At 29.4% G+C, this 24,718-nt stretch overlaps 1 protein-coding gene across 2 annotated transcripts in view; it reads right to left on the bottom strand.

Annotated features, from left to right (window-relative positions):
- The window catches only part of LOC129969168 (uncharacterized), an 81,380-nt gene extending 57,080 nt beyond the window's left edge, over nucleotides 1-24,300 (bottom strand). Inside the window, exon 1 of one of the 2 annotated variants that reach the window (XM_056083605.1) lies at nucleotides 24,182-24,300. In XM_056083605.1, the coding sequence (XP_055939580.1) occupies nucleotides 24,182-24,268 (87 nt within the window). In that variant the 5' untranslated portion in view covers nucleotides 24,269-24,300. Of the gene's footprint in view, nucleotides 1-419; nucleotides 537-24,181 lie in introns of those variants that run through there. The other variant, XM_056083604.1, reaches the window with a different exon arrangement.
- Nucleotides 24,301-24,718: the final 418 nt, after the last annotated feature.

Here is a 24,718-nt window from a genome sequence, read left to right as displayed (position 1 = left end):
GGCATGGGGAGGGAAATGAATTAATGTGTATTTGTTTTAAATGCTTTCTCCATAATAGGAAAAATATACCATCTGTATACAAAACGAGTATATTGCTCATATATTGACATGCACAATTTTTTTTCCCTTGTCATTCAGATGACATTTTAAACTAATAAGAACATAATTTCCTAATTTAAACTAATAAGATAATAATTTCCTTCTTTTTTCTTTGCCTTGGCCAAATTTAGTTGTATATCTACCATATTTCTCAAAAAAAAAATGTCAAAGGAATATTAAAAAATCTGTAGTATTACGAATAAAAATTATCTTTTTTAATGTCAATAATAAACAATAAATTTATCGAAAAATTTTTTTTTTCTTTTTAAACGTTTTTCTTTTAAAAAGAAGAAAAATTTCCTTTTTAAAATTTTACTCACCCCGGGGTTGACATTGTCCTGCCTCGCCAACAGTGGGTTGATAGTCCACACCGGGGTCGGAGCTCCGATTCGATCCGACAGCACCTTCGCCATCGAGAATCGTCTGCTGATTCGGAGCGAGGCGCGCTTCCAGGGGTGCAGGCAACGGACGCACCTGCGGAACGGACCAATGGGAGAGCGCCTACGTCAGCTGCTTGTCCGCCGGAAGCCATGTGACCGGGAGTCGCACACCTGCTCGCTCCATTAATAAGCTCTAAGGGGAGGGTGGCGGGAGACGACTTCTGTTCGATTCCTGTTGATGGTGTTCTTTTTTTTTTTCCCGCGTCCGATTGTTTTGTTTTTGCTGCTGCCAGCGAAAGGATTAAGTCCGTACTATGGTTCTGCCGTATACTGTTGACACTTCGATTTCGCTGGTGTGCAAGCGCTCATTTATTTTGAAATGCAGTGACATTGCACGGTATATTAGGGCGTTTTATAAATTTTAAGGAACAAAAGAAGGAAAAAACTATTTTACGAGTTGTCTATACAAAATTAAAAATTAATTAGGAGGTTACGTGACGTGCTAGATGGCGGGGGGAGGGGAGAAGAGGGAATGGGCAATGAATGAAGCACAACGAATCAATAGTCCTTAAAGTATATTATGTCCTCAATAAGAACTCATCAACAGATTAAACCAAATCTATCATTTTTTTAAGCAAAAACCTTATCATTCATATTATAAAAAGGTTTAACTGTACCTAGGGGTACAAAAAGCTTAAGGTTTATTTAAAAAACGTTAAGAGGTATATAAATACTTTCAGCTGGAAAAATATTCTAAATGTAAAATAAATTATATTTCATATTGTCTGAGTCATTAAATATACAGTTGAAAAAATTATGAATAATTTTTTCCACTCCTACTTCAATTAGCCATATTGAGTAAAATATTTTGGGTAATTAGCCATATTCAGTAAAATATTTTTGATAACTAACCATATTTAGTAAAATATTTTTAATAATTAGCCATATTCAATAAAGTATTTTTGATAAGTAGCCATATTTACTAAAATATTCTTGACATATTAACATTTAAAGTTAAAAAATTTTATTCTTTTATGGTTCCTTTGCATGCAATACAATTCAAATTTCAACAAAGTAGTAAGCCCCCCCCCCCTTCCTCTTAGATACTGAAGTTATATCTTTCAGTGCATAAACATATAACATTTTTACACTGAAGAAAAATGCATTTAAAAAAAATGAAAATTATTTACTTATAGTTTAAGTATGTATAAAAAGAATTAGTTTTAAGGAAGAAAAATAAAATAAATATAAAAAAACAATAAAATGAAAGACAGAAAAAAAAAAAAAAAAAGAAAGAAAGACCGGAAAAAATATTTTGCTTGAAAATCAAATTAAAAATATTTGAAATAGATTCAAACTACTAGTCAGAAGCATTGTAAAACGGCACTATTTAACCATAAATGTTAATAACATAAAAACAATGCAGATAAAAATGCTTTAAAATCGTATCAACGCGAGTGATTACAAATACAGTACCTTAAAAAATGGTAAGAATTGTTGTAAAAGATATTTAAAAATATTTCTAAAAATATATTGAAATTGGAAGAAAGAATATATAATAATAATTTAATAATTATTGCTATATAATTAATTCCAAACAATAAAAATTATAAAATTATTATTATATAGGAAACAAAATTTTATTTTTTGAGTTCCCAAGTTTTATAAAAAATGGCTTTTGTGTAATAACACTCTTCTGAGTTTTTTTAGGGATGAAAATGTGTTAAAATTTCAACTAGCTTTTAATTAATGAAAAATTTAATAAAATTTTTTGTAAAACATTTTTTAATGAGCACCTACTCCTTAAGAAATAACCAAATGCCCAGTTTTATAGCCTAGGTATAACAGTCTGCTCTGGAAAAGATTTTGTACAGTTTTTTATAATGCATCTCCCATTCATTATACAGGAAAAAAATTTGCAATAACAACCATCTGGTCAATAGGCAACTATCGTTTTGTAACTGCTCTTGTATCTTATTTTTAATAGTAATAAATTGCTATTAAAAATAAGATATTCATTCAGCTTATCTTTATCTAAGGGTTTTAAGGCAAAGTGGTTTCCTTAACTATTTTGCTTGTGAATCTTATCAATTCTGAAACTTCTTCGCATATTTTAACCGCTTTTACACTGTCTCATGTAGCCCCATCTAAGCTCGAACTCACAGTTTAAAAAATACCGACAAAAGCGTTAAAAAAGCTTCGTGTTTTGTTTTTAAATTTTGACAAAGAAAAGTATTTTTTTAAAAATATGATGTCACTGACAATTTAAATAATCTATGACATTTTTATATAGTTTTATTTAAATTCTAAACGCCTTTGGACAGTAGCTATTTGGCCAGAATTATTGATTGCAAAAATTTTAATTAAGTCTTTTATTTTTAACTTAATCTTAAAGGCTCTTTTATTTTTAAGCTTCATGCTGAGATAAATATTATTTCAGAAACCATTTATTTGAACGGTAGCTATTTGACCAGAATTATTGATTATTAAAATTTCAATTGAATCTTTCATGTTTAGCTTAATCTTAACGCTTTTTTTTATTTTTAAGCTTCATGATATGATAGATATTGTGTTAGAAACCTTGCATTATGTTTTATGCCATAAGAAATAAAATTTTAATTCTATATTGAACACGGAAGTGATCAACTAATCCTATAATTTGCTAGTCGAATCAAAACTTATTTTTGAAAATATAAATACCATTATATATAAACTGCTAACGTATGTGGTGCAAAAGTAGCTTTTATTAATTACATCCGAATGGTAACAGTCAAATCTAAACGAATCATCATACGAATTTCAAACTGATTCATTGAACATTTTTACAACCACAATGAATTCAACGTTTCTCTTAGCTAATCAATGACATTGCAAAATATGGTTAAGAAATATTATAGAGATGGTGAAATGTCATTAAAAAGACCGCAAAAAAAAATAATCAAGAAATAGGTTTTAAACAGAATCGAGTTAATCGAGAGCAAAAATAGACGTCACCATGGTCATATGGGCAGTTATTTTGATTTGTTTGCAGAAATTGATGCCAATATCTTCCAAACAATTATCTTATGAAAATAGTTTTTGCATTACCTTAAAATTCAAAACATTATCCCTGATTCCTTAATAATATCAATTTCATTTCCATTCCATTTTCTCTTAGATTTTAATATTTTTAATTCCGTTTGATGCATTAAGTGCATAATATTGTCTTTAAACGGAGTGATCGAATTCAATCTAATCCATCAAAACATTCAGTCGCCTGTTTTTATCAATCATTAATTCCGTTGTAGGATTTTCATTTCCGTTTTTATTTCTTAACATACATACTTTTTAATTTACAGTAATCTGATTCAATTAATTTCATGTTTTCAGTATTATCTATTAATAAATTAAAATATTTTTTTAAAAATGCAGTCCATATTAATCATTTAGCAGATTACAAAGTCAATAATCTAGGCAAATACACTAGTCTCCCAAGTCGGCTTGTAGTAATTATAATAATTCATCTTTAAAGTTTTGTTTGTACTACAGATTATATATTTTTAATTTACCCAATATGTCAGAGAATTTTTTGTTTTAATAATACAATAAAAATTTTATTGTGCTGCTATAAGAAAGTAAAACTTAAAGCTAAAAGAGGGATAATATATTTTTATGTATCCAGTTTTATTATAGGTTAAGACTGTAGTGTTTAAAAAAGAATGAATTAAAAAAAATTATAACTGCTTACCTCTGAAGTTCAACTTTTATTACCAATGAATTTAACTAAAAAAAGCCTGTTTTAGAAAGGCTTGGAAAAATAAGTAAAATCTTCATACTTTGGTCATTAAAAATGGAATGAACTTGTAATAAATAAAATAAAATCAGTTTGAATTTTATTACAACAATGAAAAATATTAAATTTAGAAAAAAAAATTACTCGGTCACTAAATTGGAATTAATGAAATGGTGTTTTTTTGAGAATTAAGAAATTTACTGGCATGTACCGAACCATCTATTTAATTAAATGGTCTCTTCTTTACTTTATAGCAAAGAAGAGATCATCAAATTAGATAAGTGAAATAAATATTAGATTCGAACCACGGCAGTGAACATTTTAAGATGGTTTAAAATCATTTTTACGCTATAATATTTACTGAAATAACCGAAGAAAAACGTCAACATTTTGCTTAATTTTTTCATTAATCAAAATTTTAAAAAATTATTCCGAGATAGTATTTTTTTCCTCCAAAATATAATTTGGCGAAATTCGGCAGTTTTAGGGCCAACAATCTGACTTCTAGAGTGCCAACACACAGGCTATTATCGAAGGCGAATTAACTTAATCGATTCATAAATGACACATGTCACTTAAGACCAAATCCGGGGCTTGCTGGTCTTTGTAGCAATCGCAGAGCATACTCTCGCAGTCGCATCTTCAAAATGGGGAGGGAAACAGATGCTAAGACGCCAGAGTGCAATTTTTTTTTACTTTCTTCCGCTACTGTTTCCTTCGAATGTGAATGCAAAAGCACAGAAAAAATTGCCAGGTGCCTAGTTTTTTTGTAACCAAATTTCTACGAGTGTAAGACTCAACAAGGATCTAAATCGGATATCCGAAATAAAGTTAAAATTGTAATTTGAACTGATGTGCATCGCTTTTGTACCGGGTCAGACAAACAAGACATTTCAAAGTCATAATTTAACAAGATGTGCCCGTCAAGGTTGATTGTAGTAGAAATTTTTTTGCACTTTGTCAGAACTTAAGAAACTTCAAAAAAGTTATTATTTAATTTATATTAGGACATATAATAATATAACAGCAAATATTAAAAATTATCAACATAAAAGCAACTATTAACATTAAAAGTAAACAATAAAGGTGTGGAATTCCATGAACTAAAAATCTTCATGAACGCTCAAGTCAAAACTGATAATAATAATTAAAAACAAAACCCGAAACGAATAAAGATATATTAGAGGAGTAAAATGTACCGCCAAAAGCAAAATAAAAAAAAAATGTTGGAAGAAATAATAGAAATAAGTTCCAACTGTCACGCAAAATAAGAATACAATAAATCAGCATAATAAAAGTTTCAGATCTCAACTTATTCATCTTTGCTACAATCCAACATTAAAAAAATGTAAGTAAAATGTAAAGTTTGCGATCTTTAATTAATTCTTATTCATGGCAATAAAAAACCTGTCTTAGTCGCTAGGCATCAAAACGGAAGTTAGGATTTTAAATCAGCGAGGATATTTTTAAACTCCGTCCAGCATTAGAGTCGGTGTTGGACAATTATATAAACTGATTACAAAGCTTTAGAAATTTAATTGAAAAGTCACAACTTTATTATTTATGTATATGAGGAAAAAGAGTTTGTAATCGCCGAAAATTCAACGAATATCAAGAAATAATTAGGAATATTGGAACAATTAAAAAAACAATTTTATAAGCTTTAAAGTGAAGGGAGGGGGGATCAGCTTTATGCAAGTATTTGGTCGGGTATCATTAGGATAAACTCAAAAATATCGCTGAAAATTAATTGATAAGAATTCTATTTAATAACATTTTATAAAATTCGTTCTGAGATTCATATTTCTATACTTTAAAGTATTTTTCCAAATTTGTAATTCTAAACCAAATGGTCTTGAGCTCTTAGAGCATCAACACACACATTTCTGCTTTATTATTAGTAGAGATAGAGATGAAGAAATGAATTTTGTCCGACTTGTAGGTCATTTATTGAAAAATTTATAATGAATATGAAGATTTTATAAGGGTAAATTAATAAAAAAATAGTAAGTAATTTCTAAGATGATTTAAAAAATTCGAATGTAACTTATAGATTTCTACATACGAAGATACTGTACACCAGTTTTGAGGTTTATGAATGCTTAATAATATTCTTCCGTTTCTCCTTCTGAAATTCGATCCAATTACTCCTGCACCAAGCTAATTACCAACAGTGGATGTTGCGTGCAAAACTTCATTAAAACTTCACCTTGCTCATGTTTTGGATAGGTAATTAGAGGGGTTGGTAAAACTTCGAACACCTTTCAAAATTTACTTTTCCAATTTGCGTGCATATTGAATTCTTCCTGCCCGAGTTGAATGATGTGTCATTAATGAATAAAAAAGATTGTTTATGAATGGTGTTAAGAGGAATTTAATGATAAATTCAGTATTGGAAATAATTTAATTGTCAATAAACGATAAATATTTACAAAAAAGACTAATTTATTTTAATTAAGATTTTAAAAAATTCTAAATAGTTACGAAGATTTTTTTAACTCTTTGGTACAGAATATTATTCTCATTAGATATGAAATGTGTGTATTTATTTATATACTAGTCGCCTTTAACGACCAGCTAGTTTGTCGGAGATATTGCTTATATTTAATTTCAGTTAAATTGTCTAAATAAAACTTCACGTCCATTATTGTAGGATATTCAGTTCATTGTACGTATGTGCTTTTTTAATGAAAATGTCTGATTTGTCTCTAAATTTAATTAGTGGTATCGCAACTTTCACATTTCTTCTGCAAACGGTATAGATATTAAATAGGATAATTCTTTAGTTTTCAATAATTGAAAAAAAATCACTTCATCAAATACTTTAGTAAGCAATGGAGATGATTTTGGTTTCTTTCATAAAATTGAAAATTTTGTTGTGAAATATGTTATAAAGTTAGTTAAATCTATACTGCAAAATTTTACAGCAACTAAATTGGCATCATTAAAAAAGATACATTTTTGAACCTTAAATCTGGGTAAAAATAATTTTTGGGTTGGAATGTCTTGGGAAATTATAGCGGAAACATCAGAATCTAGCTTATTTTAATTAGAATTCTAATTTCAAAAAACCACTCCGAGGAGCGCTGTCTCTCCTCTTCTTTCAAAGTATATATGAACCAAATTTGGAAGCTCTAGTTTCCAAACGGTCTGGCCTGTAGAGCGCAAGCAAGCACCCACATACGCACACACACACATGCACACGCGCACACACGCACGCGCGCACACACACATCCTTATTATAGTAGAGGTATAGTTATTTCTTGAAAAATAAAATATTTAAAGAATTAGCGCAGTAATTTAAATATGGCATACAAATTACTCGATCATAAACTTAACAAAATTGTATAAACTATGAATAGTATACTGCTCGATTGCACTCAACAGTAGTCCGGAAAGTAGGGAAATCAACAAAACAATCCGGATAAATTGTTTACTTGAAGGAGAGATATTTTTATCGATAATGTCTACGGTATCGAGAGAAAATCAATACGGTTCAAATATTTGAGCTCAGAACCTCTAAATCGCTCGACGGTATCGAAGGATTAGCGGCGTAGTTACAACTGGAAATGGTCTTTACTGTGAGGCTATAGGCTGGTATCTCATTCGAAGATTTAAAGTATTCAAAGTCTTGTAAGTGAAAACAGCAACGGCAGCAACTTGTAATTGAACAGAAGTCTTGTAATGCACAGAAGACGGAAAAAATATTGAAGGAAGGGAAAATATATTAAAAACAAAGAATAGTCTTCCCGAAACTTTCTCGCATACTTCTAATACGGGCGTTACCTCATTTCACGTGAAAATGAAAATTGTAGTCTAGAGGTAAAACCGTGGACTCCACGAGTGCTCAAATTTTCATTTTCAAAGTCCTGCATATGAAGATTTTGTACATCGTAATTTAATGAAGAAAACCAAGTCTGCATTTTGTCATCATTCTATCAAATGTCATACCGAACTCCAATTTTCCTATGAAGATCATATACCAAATTTCATTAATCTAAGTCGTTGCTGTTTTGAGGCATCGGTTACATATGCATACGAATATACAGACCGATAAACAGTTCACCCTTTTATGGATTTTGTTTAAATTTCGAAACCCCCGGGGGACATCTCGAAATGCTTCCGGTATGGTGGTTGGATCTCGCCACCCTGGAGGGTACACAAAAAGGTGAGGGATCTGGCTCCTCCCACCGATGACGGGACGTACTTCCTTCGGGAAGGGTTGTACCGTGACCGGTGATGGCCCTTAGGACTCAAGAATAGTTCCCGCCAGTGTTGCTGTTGCGGCGGTTCGGTCATTCAGTATTATTTATCCGCGTGCCTTCGGGAGGGTCGGTGAGTCAGTGAGATGACTTTCACTTTAGACGTTAAACCTGTGCATGAAATATTTTCAATCTAGTTCTTTGTGTTTTGTAGTAATCATATTTCATTAACACTAGGACGAACAGAAAATAAATTTCTGGCTAACGGATTTCTTCCAAAATTTCACAGAAATATAATTTGTATAAAGACTACATACCAAATTCTATTCATCTACTTCAAAGTGTTTTTAGTTGCCGTATTAGCAGGCTGGCGGACAGATAGATATTATTCGAAAAATCTGTTTTTATGAATCAGAAAGGCTAGAAGCAAGGAAATTCATCAAAGCCTAGAGATTAAATTCTTTGTTGATTGCAATACATTCCATAATATAAGAAAAACAAACAAACTAGAAGAATTGTTAAGGATATTAGAATGAATTCAGACTCAAGTTGTGTACGTTAACCGAGCCAATTTAATTGTATATTTTATAGAAGGTGAAAAGATGTGCCACCAATTCTTAACTTAATGTACTTAGATAATAATCGTAAAAACGTTTATGAAGCTCACCGGAAATTGATTTTTTTTTTGATTAAGCAAGATATAAGCAATTAAATATGGATGTACATGAAGCATAAGTGTTTATCGCTCTTCCGACGCACAAAACAATTTTTATTACAAAATCATGGAGAGAAAAAAAGGATCATCTCTTAAAGCTGGGTAAATTTATTAGCAAAAAAAATGTATATTATATTTAGATTAAAAAAAAGGGTAATATGTATTTTATCCATTATAAATTTTTAATTATATGACTAAATATGTAAATACTCTTCGATAAAACGCATAAATAATTATAGTTGCTTTTATTAACTTTTTAATAAAATTCTTTGAAAAGTTTTTGTTGCTTAATATTTTAATATAAGCGGTTGTATATTTGAAAGATTAATTTATCTTTCTGATAATTAAAACCTTATGCGTTTAACTCCAAATATTTTCATTATTTTCTTAAAATCACGAAATTTTCTTAAAACTGCTAAAATATATTTGTAAGCACAAAACCTGACGTTGAAAAATGAGAAAAATATTAAAAATATTCTCAATTTAGCCATCGTGATTTGTCCTTATTTTTTATTTTTATCTGTATTGATTTTTTTCTTCATCTTTTTCATACCAATGCCTGCTTCAGTGTCTCGAGTACACTTTTCTCTATACATATTCTGACGTGCAAAATCTGTGACCCAGTTTATTGCGATTACAACAGTTTGACAGCGTGCCATTGTTCTAGCACGTTGACTAGGGAATAAAAATTCCTTTCAATTCATTTATGGCCGTAATAATGAAGCAGTAAAGTCGAACGAAATTGCACATTGGAAGCATTGATTCGAGTTGGATTTTGAAGGGATGCTGTACACATGACTGCAGGAGCGTCGACAAGGTTGGCGTCAGTCACTGGAATATTTCACAATGGCATTTCTGTGAAATTCCTGAAATTCCGAATTTTCTTTTTAGCAAATTTTGAACGTTTAATGTTGTTCAGTTAAACATGAAATCAACTATGCCTTGCTTATGTTAGCATCATTTTAAACTATTAGCAAGTTTAGAGATATTTCTCTTTAGGTCACAGGTATTAATATCATTGGAAAGGTTTTTAGAAATGGAAAGACAACTCACCTTCAATAGAAAGACATTTTTTTTACAAATATTAAAAAATAAATAAAAATAAAATTTAAAAAGAACCAGGAGTGGTGTCTCCAAAACTTTCTTGCATATTTTCTAATAACGAAATTATCCCAGTTAATATTTTCCATGACAATAGCCTGCAATAGTTGGGAAATATTCACCTTTGGCGTGAATTTAGCATTTTTACTGAATTTATCGTGTAATATTTAGTGAATTTTTTGGTGATTAAGCCCTGGTATGCGGTTAATAGTTTTCAAAAATCGAATTTGTATTTTAGACGCGTTTTTCCCAACCGATTGAAACAAATACTTTTATTCATAAAATGCCATGACAAATTCGATCAGTTTAAGTCATTTCGTTTTTTAAGAATCGCGTTTACGTTTTTCTGAAAATGTAGGCCAATAGACGGTCAACCCCTTATCGTACTTGGTTTTAAACTTTGATAGGTGTCTACGCTATAGACGTTGAATATGTGCACCCACTTTTATTTATCTGGCTCTTTTCGTTTAGCAGTTGTTGTGTTAACTTATATTCGAATAGCCGGATAGAGAGACTTCCTCTGAACGGAGGTTGCTAAAATTTTTTATAGAATTCTACAAATTTGATATAAAGACATATACTAAATTTCATCTTTCTAGATCAAAGCGTTTTTGAAATATCTTTGTCACAGACAGACAAATGGACATTTTCAAAAAAATGTGTTTATCGGACTGAACGAGATCTAAAACATGGAGATTTGTCAAAATTTCAAGTTCGAATTTTTTGACGATTACAATACGTTTTCTGTACTACATATAAAAGAAAGTAAAGAAAAAAAAATCAAAATTTACTTTTTTTCTCTGATTCTCACCCTATTTTTGCGAGAGTTTATTTAATATTTCCATTTTATTTTTACATTCAAAATCTTCACAACACTTTCCTGATGAAACTAGTGGCAGTGGTCCTCCTTGTAACTCTCTCGCATAATCTCCAATAAAGATCTTATCCCACTTCCTTCGCATAAAATTTTCGACCTCGTGTCATGCCAAGAATACATTGCATGGCATAACTAAACGATAGTTGAATTTGGCATTTTTAATGAGTCTATTGTGAAAATATATGTTTTGGAGGTCTGTTTGCTGGTCATTTGATACCAAGATTTGACACAAATCTACAGAATGATATCACAAGACAACATATAGAGTTTCATTGATTTAAGTCATTGTATTTACATGCATACAAAAGTATAGCTGCAGTTTCTTAATTTGGAGTACCAGGGCAAAAAATTTTCTAACCAATGGATTAGAAAAGATAGACAAACATTATGGCTTTTATACTCTACTGATATTATTTTTCTTTTCTTTTGGGCTATTTAATGACTAGGTCTTCACCCTATTAAATGCTGACATTGAACAATTGACGTACAGAAAATGTTACGTGTACCATTATAGACAACATGTTAATGAATCAATTCGAACATTGGATTGCATTATTCGAACATTAATGCGATATTCTAATCTTAGCGAACATTAGAATATCACATCGATATTCTTCGAGCTATTAAGTGGGTACACATTGAAATCTATTAAAATATGTAGTCTTATTAAAAACTTTATAAAAGTACTTATAATGTGGACAAAAAAGATATATTTAACTATAATAATTTTTACACAATGAACTTTTATAATCATCAAGGCTTTATGTTCACTCTCTATGTTTAGATATTATCATTTTATCAGCAAAAAATGAAGAAAAAAATCTAATTCAAATAAGGTAATTATTTTTATTCCAGGACCGCTACTATAGACGAGTAATAATATCATTTTTGCAAAAATAATCCACATTCTTTCAGACGAAACATTTATTCATACTTCAAGCACATAAAATAAACACAAATAACACTTAGAATTAAAAGCATTTTAAATTTCAGTTTACAATCTAACCCGAAGACCATGTGTTGGTGTCTTTAGTAGAAGGTCTTGGTATCAACTGACTGGAATATAGCGGCGCTGCTGTCGGATTCCAAAATCCAAGGAGGAGTTTGTGACAGATGTCATAAGTGATCATAAATCATGTGAACTGAATGGAACTGGAAAACGAGTAATTATCAACTGCTTTTATTGAAATTGCGTTTTAAATTTAATTTCCAATGAAGGAGTCAGGTTCCCTCTTAGTAAAAAAAAAGTCTGTTTTATTCAATTTAAGTGGGTGCACTAATTCATTCACTCTGTAATAGTTCCTATAATCCTTATCATCATGAAATGAACCAAAATGGATGTGCTTTTTTGAATAGAAGTAGACATAAAAAATAAACGGATAACATAACCAGCGGAAGTGGTCTCGACAAAACTTTCTCGCATACTCTATAATAAATTTGTCATTCCAGAGAATTCCATACATGGTCCTGGCTGCAAAAGTTTCGAAATATTCACTTTTGGTGCGAATGTAGCATTTTTACTGAATCTATGATGTTATTTTTTGGCGATTCATCCCCGGCATGCGGCAAGTAGTATCCAAAAATGGAATTTGTGTTTTAGACATCTTTTCAACCGATTGTAACAAAACATTGTGACACAAAACTGAATCTGTAGTCACAAAATCTCATATCAAATTTGACATATTTAAGTCCCTGTGATTTGAATGACCGTATTTCCATATTTAAGAAAGTAACATATCGATAAACAGTCAATCCGTTAGTTTGATTTGATTCAAAATTTGATAAGTGTCTACGCTATAGATATTAAATCTGTGAAACAAATTTTATCTATCTAGCTCTCTTTATTTTGTAATTATCGTGTCAACTTATATTTGAATAGCCGGACAGACGGTATTTCTTAGAACAGATTTTACACAAAATTTTACTCAAATCGTTTTTGTGTTATCTTTGTCACAGATAGACAAACGGACATTTTCCAAAAATGTGTTTTTCGAACTCAGTGGATGTCTAAAACGTGGAGATTCGTCAAAACATCGCGTTCGGATATTTTTACTAATTACTATATCTTTATACCACACATACGCCGGCGTCCTTGCATAGGGGTAGCGCATCTTCCCCGTGATCTGGGCATTCCGGGTTCGAATCCTAGTTCGGGCATGGTTGTTCTTCATCTATGTTCTATCTGTGAGGTGTGTGAATGTACCCCCCTGTAAATAAGGGTTGTGCAAGCTAATGTGTGAGTTTCATCTTCACATGAACTAGAAGTCAGACTTCTGCTCTCGGGTGCTCAGGGGTCTTTACCCTCATAGACTACTGCACCCACTTTCCATGGTAACGCGGACACGACATCATCATACCACACAAAAGAGAAAGTAGAAATGAACTTTATGCTCATTTCCATATCTCGTTGGTATATCTGTACTACAGATTTACAAATGATATCATTCTTTGGGAATTTGCACTTGAAATATGTTAGACTCTCAGGGTAAAACATTATTAATATAAGGTATACGAATTTTTCACTTTTCAGAAGATAATTCATCTTTGCCATTAGAAAGTTCTTCTAATTAAATGTGAAAATCTCTATATTTTTGTTAATAGAAAACAAAATGTTATTTGTTTCAGGTTAAATGATATGGAAGCAATTGTTTAGATTCTTTGAGTTTAAACAGACTTCAGATAAGCATATTTGCAAATCTTAAGTAAAAGATATTTTTATGTAAATAAATTCTTAAAAATTTTTTATGGTATAATTTTTTTACAAACCTGTGAATAATATGATATTTGTAAAAACAAGCTGATATTCGAAGCTTTATTTTCGAATATGCAATTTATTTTATAAAATTCTCCTAAATGTAATTATTATTTTTCTAATAACATTATTCGTATACAGCATTCAAGTTAATCGTAACCCATTAACTCATTTCTAAACTCTCAGAAATAAGTATATACTGCTCATTTTAACAATACTTTCGATGACTAAAAAAATCAAATTTTATGATTTTTTTTTTATCGTGTGACTATTTTAAGCCAAATTTCTGTGCAGTAGCTTCTGAGGGTAAAGACCCCTGAGCACCCGAGGACAGAAGTCTGACTTCTAGCTCAAATGAAGATAGCACACACACACTCGCTTGCACAACCCCTTTTTACAAGGGGGCTCATTCACGCACTTCACAGTGAGAACGCAAGGAAGAGAACAATCATGCCCAAACCAGGACTCGAACCCGGAACGCCTAGATCACGGGGAAGACGCGTTACCCCTAGGCCAGGACGCCGGCGATGTCTTTTTTTATGCATTAAATATATAGCTGGAAAAGTTACAAATTATTCATTTTATACGGTTCCTTGTCTTATTAAATATATATAGTAAAATATTCTAAACACATTTACATTTAAATAAAAAAAGAAAGCCCCGTTCTTTTGCATTTTAAATAGAATGAAGCATTTTCGGCATATACTTTGAACTTTGTAATCGTCAAACAGTGTGACTTGGAGATTTTGAAGAATCTTCACGTTTTAGACCTTTCTAAACCCGAAAGTGTCTGCCTGTCTGTGATGTAACTGTCTTTCACGATATCTAAAGAATCCTTTGAGCTAGATTGATGAAATTTAGTATATAGTCTGAAACCAAATTTGCATATTCCCATCAATTTTGAAAGAATTCTATTCATAAAATTCAATAGGTAAGAATGAAACGCTAAAATCTAAAAGAAGGAAATCTGGTATACAGTTTTAGGATTTAAAGTATAGGTCTGAATCAAATTTTGAATCAAAGGATTGATAGTTTAATCGTTATGTACATAAATTCGCACCGTATAAACGCGATAATTCAAAAGCTAAAAGATTTAAACAAACGAAATTTACTCGATTTTACTTTACTTTACATTAAAAATAGTCTTTTTTTGATTACTGAACTAGGAAGCACAAAACGCTCATGTGGAGACTAAAAATAAAAATCTGAACATTCATAGCGGTCAATGCTTTCTTTAAAGTTTTCAAATTTTATGTGATAACATCTTTATTAAATAATACAGGAAAAAAAAAAATTTTTTGGGGGGGGGACTGCTCTTACTGTTTTTATTTAAATGCTTTTGTGTCAAGAATATGATACTAAATATGACAAATAGGTTAGAGGGAGCGGAAAAAAATTTTGATCTTGCACTCGGTACATTTTTTTTTAATTCAAAGAAATTATAATATAATTTCTTAAATCGTTCAAAGCGTTTTTCTGAATGAACGTATATGCTTGTGCTTAATGATTTAGAAATAAGCATTAGGCACAATTAGATTGAACAATCTGCATAAACAAAGAAGTTTGTTTTGTGATAACTATGTCTGTCCTTTAAAACTGCTTTTTTTCTTGACTAATTTTTCTATGTAAATATACCTTCTGTTGTCCCATCGCAACCACTGTACTAAGTAGCAGTTGTTAAAACTTATTATTGCATGGCTAATCTTACAAAAATCTCATTTTGCGTTTCGTTCTAACTCCGCTCGGTGGTTGAATTTTATGAAGGCTTTTAATTCCCTCTACTGCCAACTTGCAGGGATTATATAACGTTTCCATGCAAATTCGTGACTTACTCCGCCATTTTTTCGATGACTTCAACACATTTCCATGAAATTTACATACAGTCATCATTTCCTTTGCATAATTAGATGATTTTTTTTATCCTCTCGACTGCTGATTAAATGCTGGGGAGAGGGGTAGACGCAATGGCGCGTGAAGTGGACGCCTAGGGAGCGTCGTTTGACATTGCTCAACCAACCACCCTCCATTTCTTTTCTTTGCATGGGGAAGAGACGGATATTCAAATAGAAAACTGCCTAAGGACCCCACAACATTGAAGAGGGGGATACGAGATTCTTTTGCATTAGTTTTAAAGTAATTTAATTTCGTGATTTCATTTGATTTATAAGAGTCATGCACCCAAATTTATTTAAATTATTATCGAATATCGTTTAAATTTTAGAACATCATTCTCAGGAATCTTTTTTTCATGTTTCCATTTTTTCTTTCAAAACCTTGGATTTCTTCTCTCTCTCTCTCTCTTTTTAAATATCTGAAATACGAATTAACAACCCTAAAAAACTTAGCAATATTTAAGTTATATTCTCTCGTATAAGAAGTAAATAGAAATTATTGAAATCGTCAAAAAATTCGAATTCGAGATTCTGATAAATCTCCACGTTTCAGACACCTTTGAGTCCGAAAAACATATTTTTGAAAAATGCCTGTCTATCTGTTCATCCGTCTGTCAGTATGTGACAAAGATAACTCAAAAATGCTTGTGCTAGACTGATGAAATTTTGTATGCAATCTTTATACCAACTTGCAGATTTCTGTCACATTTTGAGCAAAATCTGTTTAGAAGAAGTCTGCCTATCCGCTGTTGGAAAATAAATTAACAAAATAACTACGTAACGAAGACAGCCAGATAGATAAAATTTGGTACACAGATTAAATATCTATACTATAGACACCTATAAAATGTTGATCAAATCCAACTAGAGATTGAACGTCTGTCGGTCTGTGCTTTTTCAGAATCAAGCAAAAACGGTAACTCAAAAACGCAATGACTTAAAAGATAAAAAAATTGGTATATAATTTTGTAATTACAATTATAGGCCTGCCACAAATTTTAGTTGAATCGAATGGAAAAAAATCGTGTCTAAAATTTATATTCACCTTTATTAAAGATAAAGTTTTCGGGCGACCATTCTTCTGTTTTTACCATTTTATTGAATATTATTTTTAAATTTAAATTAATTTTTTAAACTGGAGACACTGAAACAAACTATCTTGAAGGTAACTCTTAATTAAATGCTTTTTTTCATTTTAATTTGTCACAATATTTGTTATTTGGAAACAGATTCTATACATCTATATCCATACTTATAATAAAGCACAATGTGTGTGTGTGTTGGAACTTTATAAGCCAGACCGTTTGACCTACAGCTACCAAATTTGGTACATGTATACCTTGGATGCGGGAATGTGCACCTGGGGTCCCTTTTTTTGAATTTTTAATTAGAATTTTAATTATTAACTAAAAACTAACTTTCCCGCCAAAGAAATCTTTTCATTTTCCCCACCGCCAAATGAGTAAGGCTTCAGTTTTTTTTTTTTTTTCTAACAGTAATGTGGCTAAGCTTAATATTTTTCGGCCAATTATTTCAAACGATTCTGTTTATTTTCTTAATGTTTGATGCATTTAAAATTAAACATTGCTAATGAATCGATCTTTCAGATTCATTCTGAAGTACTTTTGAATTAAAATAAAACAGAATAAAGGAAATAAAAAATTTCTAATCCTCATTGCGTTACCCCAACTGGAGTAGAAAAATTCACGCATTTGCGTTACCGTAACTGGCGATGAAAATTCAAGCATGCACATTGTGTTCTGATTGCTGACAATTATTATCAACGGTTGCGGACTTGATTTAAATTATTTTTAGGTTAGTTGTATGCTTTTGTAATTAAATTGGATTAATGTTAGTTATATATTTTTTGTATATGCTTATAGTTTTAAGTACATCGTTTTTTAAGTGGCTTTTCTAACCTGTTTTCAACTGATTATTTTAAACGATTCGATTTATTTTCTTAGTGTTTAATGAATTTAAAATGAAACATTGTTAATTAATCGATCTGCTCATGATGAATCTGAGAAAATTTTGTAAAAAATTTCTTGAGATATTACATTAATTAAGAAAGATATTCTTTAGTGCCCATACGGTTTAAATACTCAGCGACTCTGTTTTCAGTTTTCGTATTTAAAAAAAATGCTTCGTTTCAGTAAAAAATGTTCTTATATTAATTGCAATTTAACTATTTCCATTTTAATTTAAAGCATAAATTCTACGGGAGCTAACAGAAAATTAGATAGATACATATTACGTTATGACTGAAGGCCTTTATAATATTTATGAGTGAATTATATGACTATCAAAATTTGAAATTTTAAAATATTTTAATGAAGAAGCTATTAAACTAGAAATTACATAAAGTATTTAATTATTAAAATTTTAACGAGCATTAAGATTGGCGAATCGTCTGGTTGCTAAAGGCGGCTAGTATCATATAAAAACAATTTAAAAAAAATCTAGTTTTATAAATTGGGAAGGGAGGAAGGGACCATTGCTGTTAATCAGGATCTGGTAAGGAATCAAATCCAACCCATATTAAATACTGAACCTACCTTTTAACTATCTTACTAAACCCTGCATTTTAAATACAGATAATCTCGTAAAAACATTTGCATACATATAATTTAGCTCATTTTGCTGAATTCCATTGAAGGATCTTCATAGAATCATTATTACATAGTAAGAAAAAAAGAATCTCGGGTAGAAAATTGCCACTTGTTTTTCCATATTGTTCTGATATTATACAACCCAAGTGGTCAGTAAACTATAAAAATCTTAAGCAAACCTCACTTGTAATATATGCAAGGTGATTCTGGATTTCCAAAGCAACTTAAAAACCGATTGATTTACAAACGAATGAGGGGAGAAAAAAAAAGATGTCGTTTGACACAGAAAAGGTGGAAAAGATACTGGATTTTTACTTTCACGTGTGCAAAGCATACGCAAAGAAAAAATATTTTAACCATCAAAAAATTTGAACTCGAGCTTTTGACAAATCTTTACTTTTCATAAGACTTTCCCTAAGACTGGTAAAAAATATTTTTAGAATTATGTCTGTCTATCATTCCTATGAATTCTATAATTCACAATTTCATTATAGTTCAAAAATTCTTTGAACTCGAAAGATGAAACTTGATATGTCGTGTACGACAAACTTATAAATTTCTCTCTAATTTTGAACGAAATCCATTTGTCTGTCGGACAACAAACAAATATTATAACTACAAAACTATAATTACAAATTTGAAATTCTTAAATTTTGTAAATTTGATAAGTGAAATTTAAAAATATGCTTCATATTTAAACATAAAATATGCTTCATATTTTATGTTTAAAATGACTATCATGATTAAAACCAATGAAATTATTATTTATTAAATGTGAGAATATTATTATTAATTATGTACATTTAACAAGAAAATGCTTAAAACCATAGCGAGGCACCATTATTATTAGCATTCAACTTGACCTAGTTTTTAAAATAATTACTGAAAATATGTTTTCTCAAATCAAGTAGGTTAGATAACATGCAAAAGAAATGCTTTCTATTTAATGATAAATGTTTATTTTTTCTGAATTTGTCAGAATAAATCTAAATATGCTTCTTACTTAATATGCGAGAACAAAATTTTAAAATTTATTTTTTAAGGACTCACACAAATCTTGTTCGCTTGTATCTGTGCATGAAATTATCACCAAATATGTCCTAGTTTTACATGGTTCCTCCTTCATTTAAAACTGAAACCGATAACTGGAAATGAATTCATCAGCATATAAATAAATAAAATCTACTCATAGTTTCTAGTAGCATATGAAAAAGTTTTTGATAATTTTCGTTTGATGTTATTTAACTTGGCATAACAATAAATTAAATCAATTAAACCAAGTTTTTTGTAAATTCTCAAAGATAAGTATTGCAGAACTAGTACTCAACATTAACGTTTATAATTGATTTTTTTTTTCACAAATTATATTAAAAAAAATTAACATAAAAATTTCTTCTTGTGGACTCCTGCATTTATTTTTTTCTAGTGAAAAGAGAATTTGATAAATGATATCATAAAATGAAATTTAAAATGCTAGGTCTAGATTAGAATTATAGATGACTTTCAGAAACTGCTGTTTAGATATTCGCCATTTGGAGATTTCATATCATAGGATATTTTTAATATTTCCAGACAAATGTGCAATGTCTTAGACGGAGGCGATATGGCAACATTTCCTATTAATCTCAGTAGAATTCCATAGAAATTGATATTTCCACACGATTATTTGAAATCTGATTTAATCAATCAAATTTTCTTTTTAATATTTTGGGTTTAATATATTTCATAATAGTTTAGAAATAATTTCCAACAATCAAATGAGATCAAAGTTATCGTTAAGATTTGATTTTCCCAAATTTATATTATTTAAGCAAAACTGACAAATTATGGTATGTTTAAGCGCCATGTTTACAATACTTGTGAGTGTTTGACAGCTTATTGCTGCACTAATTATTTATACAATACTGCGAATTCAATGTAACTCTCTATAATGTAGCTTAATAAATCAATTCATTTTCAGTTTAACTTTCTTACTAAATGAAAAATATCACAGGGCATACTTTTATAGGGATATATATGCATTTGAATATTAAATTCATTATTATAAACCATCGATGAATTGGAATTCTCCTTTCAATCAATTTTGGTCTTTTTTTTTTTTTTCGTTATAAATCTTAGATATGGCACTGACTTCAAGATCATTAATATCGTTTTAAGCGATAAATTATATCTTAAGCTGTAAGTCACGAAATGTTCTGACAATTGCTCACAAGAGATATCACCAAAAGCTGAAATACTCTGTTCAGATTTGCTAGTGCTATTTAGACTGCAGTGAATCAATGATAGATGATCGCTTTTAATTATGAAAATCGTAGATTCTTAAATAGATTCTACAGAAATTCATTTTGTGTTTTATAATGATATTTTACATTGGTATTTGCTAAAAAACTACCGATTTGGAGATAGTTAGCGGAATTCTTGATCTCGAAATTCTTCACCACCGGATATTGAGGTTAGGGTGATGGCTGGCCAACGAACTTAATAAATTTGTACATAATAATTTCAAATGTATTTATTATTTATGAAATTTACCATCGAGGTGATTGATAAACTAGAAATCAATTTAATTCTAATTAATATACTTATCTGTATTAAATACGAATCCAAAGGAATTCATTTCAATAATGATTTATATGTTCTTTTTTCACACTCATAATTAATTTCTAAAAAATAACTGAATGATCAATGTTCTAACGATTTTGAAAAAGAAAAAAAAAAATTTTTTTTTTTTCATTTTTATTTCATTTTAACAGCTACTGTGTTCACATCCCAGTGTTCGAATCTCTTCAAGAACAAATGTTGAAAAAAAGATTCCATAGAATTGCAATTACGGATTAAGCCTGTCTTTATGAATCAAATATTCTCGCATTGGTTTACTATTTGGGTTAGGAAATATAAAATTAGCCTTGGAATCATTATCATCAAATTATCTTTCATATTTCTGAAATCTACCTCCAATAGGCGAACAGAAGGGAGAACAAGAAAAAAAAAAACAATACTATATGGAAAAATAAATTATGAAAACTGTTTTTTTGTAAATTTTTTAAGATTAGATTAAATGTACAAATACAATTCGAAATCCATTAAATAAACAATGAATTTTAATATGCAATTTCAATTTAGAGGGTATCGTCATTCAATTTCATGGTTATAAACACATGCAAAATAAAAATCATTAACAGTTAAAAAATACCCGCATTATCCCACAGAAATGAATAAAAAAAGATTAAACTCAATTTTTTTTCTCGAGCATTTTAACAACAAAGCAACAGAATCTAATTCCATTTATTTGTATAAAAATTGTTTTTCTAACAAAAAGAAAAAAACATATTTTTGAAACCGAAAGCATAAAATCTGTTTTCTGATTCGAAGTGGAAATAAAATTGAGAAACTATGTTTTGAGTGAATACTGTTCTTATTTCATTCTACTTTCAGGTTAAGCCATTCATTTTTATTGCAACATTCTCATTGGCTTCATTCAATTATTGTATCGTTCCTTTTCTCTTTAAAATAGTTATTTGTTAAATAAGAAAATATGTTTTTATCACAATATTATTTTACAACTGCAAATAAAATTCTTAAATGGTTTATAGAAACTATTATTACCAACATAAGTTAAATTCGATGGAAAAATTACAGACTTATTTTGATGCAATGATTTTTTTCTGTTATACAAGATATTACATAAGATTTTCTTAAACTTGCAATTATAAATTTTATAAATTAAATTACAAATTTTATTTTCTTTTTTTAAAATATAATATTTTAAAAGAAGTTATTTTAGAATATTCTGTATGATTTTAACAATAGATTTGTATTATAATAATGTATCACTTTTCACTTTTTTCCTTTTTCTTTCTTTTTTTTATTATCAATTATTATTAAAACATTTTTGGGAATTATATAAAAACACCAATAAAAAATTCTTTAATGCTTTTAAAAAATTCTGAAATCTCTTTTAAAAACTTCAAAGCCTTCTTCTAATTTATTGATAATGGAAAAAACGGAGATTTTAAAAATCTAAGCAAATTAAATAAAAATATTCCATAATAAATTTAAATTTTATAATTAGTTAGAACATGAATTCTTTACAAATGCGAATAAAAAAACTTTAGAGAATGACAAATTCAATTCATGTAATCGAAATTGTTATGTTTCATAGTTTAAACAAGCGAGTTTGTTTTTGTTTTCCAAGCACAATTCAAACAACGACACGCACGAAATACACGACGTAAACAAAAAGCTTGCGCCGTGTTTTGGAGATACGAAGTATGACAACATCGCATTGTAGTACAAGCATTGCATTAAACGATTTTCACATTTACAAGCACTGCTATAATTACATTCACTTAGTGTTACTTCAATATAACGATATTTTTCTGATAATATAAATTAGCTGTTTTTAATTTAAATTTATTCGACGTATAATAAAATTTATTTTCTTCGGTTTCCAAATTTCAGAAACGTTTTTGTGTTAATGATTTTAATATGTTCCTGTCTTCATACAACGGTTTAAAACAGAAAAATACAGAAATAATACTGAAGAATCTAAAAAACGAAATCTATCTTTTTTTTTTTTTTTTTCAACATTAACAAAATATCTCTCATCAATTCCATGAAAAAAAAAAAATTCTCGAATGCTATGGCCAGAAAGGCTTAAGGTATATAAGTTTCGAGATTGCTCTACATTGACATCTTTTTGAAAATAATATTTAAAAAAAAAGCAGCTTATGAAAAGAATGTACAATGTGTAATTTAAAAAATAATTAATCAAATCAAAACACTAAAGTTTTTAATAACCGCAATGTTTATTTCTACGGCAATAAAAAGTTCAATCGAAAAAAATGAAAAATTTTTTTATTCTAATTAATAAATTCTATAAGGCGCACTTAGAGGCAATAATAATACTTAAAAAGTATTATCAATAGAAAACAAACATGCTACGAATTTATTAAAAACAGTTGTTGTAAAAAAAAATTTTTTTTATTCTTCACAAAATTTATCATTACAACTGATTTCTTACATTTTTTCAGAAAACTCAAATTATTCGACATGAAAACAAGAATCCATAATTAATAACCTCAATGTATTAATAAATATATAAAATAAAGTAAAATCGTTTGACATAATAAAGATTTTTTCTTTTTTTATTTCGATTACTACTTCCGCACATCTCATTTAATTATTTTTCGTCATACTGTTTCAGAATCAATGGATGATGCAATATCTGCATTCCCATTAATTTTCATAATAAAGTGAATGCATATATCATTCATCTTTTTATTAATAGGGAAGAAGTGCCAACACGCTTGGGCAATAAATGCATAAGTTAAATCGTTATTCATGTATTAAAAGAAAACTGAAAAAAATTAACACTAAGAAATTTTCTTATTATTAAATTCGAATTAATCAAGTTCTTTTAAAAACAAAATAAAGCAATGGACTATTTAATGAACATATAGAAGTACAAAGAATGCATTGTAGAGACCTTGTTCAGTGTTTTTTAGGATCTGAAGGTTTGTAGATTCTCCCAGAAATTGCAGCTGCCTCTAAGTACGTTTGGAATATTTTTGAAGCGGGAAAACTACAGCATTCTTTTTTGAAATTTTCCTTTAATTGTTTGAAAAAAGGGGAAAAAATATTCAGAATAAATAAACGATGCTGATTCTACAATCTTTTATATACAGTCATACAGTTTTTTTAAGGTCATTAAAATCAAGGAAGTTTATTATTTAAAATTTTCAGAACAATACATTACTTAAAAAGGAAAAAAGAAACTTACTAAAAGAAGGGAACAAGCACACGAATTCAACATGTTATGATTGAAAAGAACGTTCCTAGAATTTCTAATTGGCGTGGCACTTCTCATTCGGCGCGGAATTCTCAAAAATGGGCTGCAGATGGAGGCAGGTGCGCGAGGAGAAAAATTTGATATAAATTCCACCTGCAACTATGACGAACAGACCTGCGAAGCTCGAAACATTTATTATACAATTCCACTGACAGTATTCCTATTACGTCATTCCGTAAGGCTTCTTTCGAATTAATAAGTCAACAGAAGTTTGTCTGTACGAGAAATAAAAAATTTAGCAATTCGATCAATGTGCTTGAAGGTTAAATCGAATATATAGCAGCGTATGAAATTTAGTTAGGGAACACAGAATTTTGATGTTAGAACACAAAACAAAAATTTGAGTTCTGAATTCAGTAAATCATCAGTTCATACTATTCCATTTAATGCTTTTCTTTCACAAGTGAAAATAACTTCATGCATATTTTTAAAATATATATATATATATTTCAATGTTTTTCCAGAAAA

Source organism: Argiope bruennichi, chromosome 5 (genome assembly GCF_947563725.1).
Source record: "Argiope bruennichi chromosome 5, qqArgBrue1.1, whole genome shotgun sequence".
Taxonomy (NCBI): Eukaryota; Metazoa; Arthropoda; class Arachnida; order Araneae; family Araneidae; genus Argiope; species Argiope bruennichi.
Note: the sequence above shows the minus strand (reverse complement) of the source record. Positions and strands in the feature narration are given on the sequence as shown.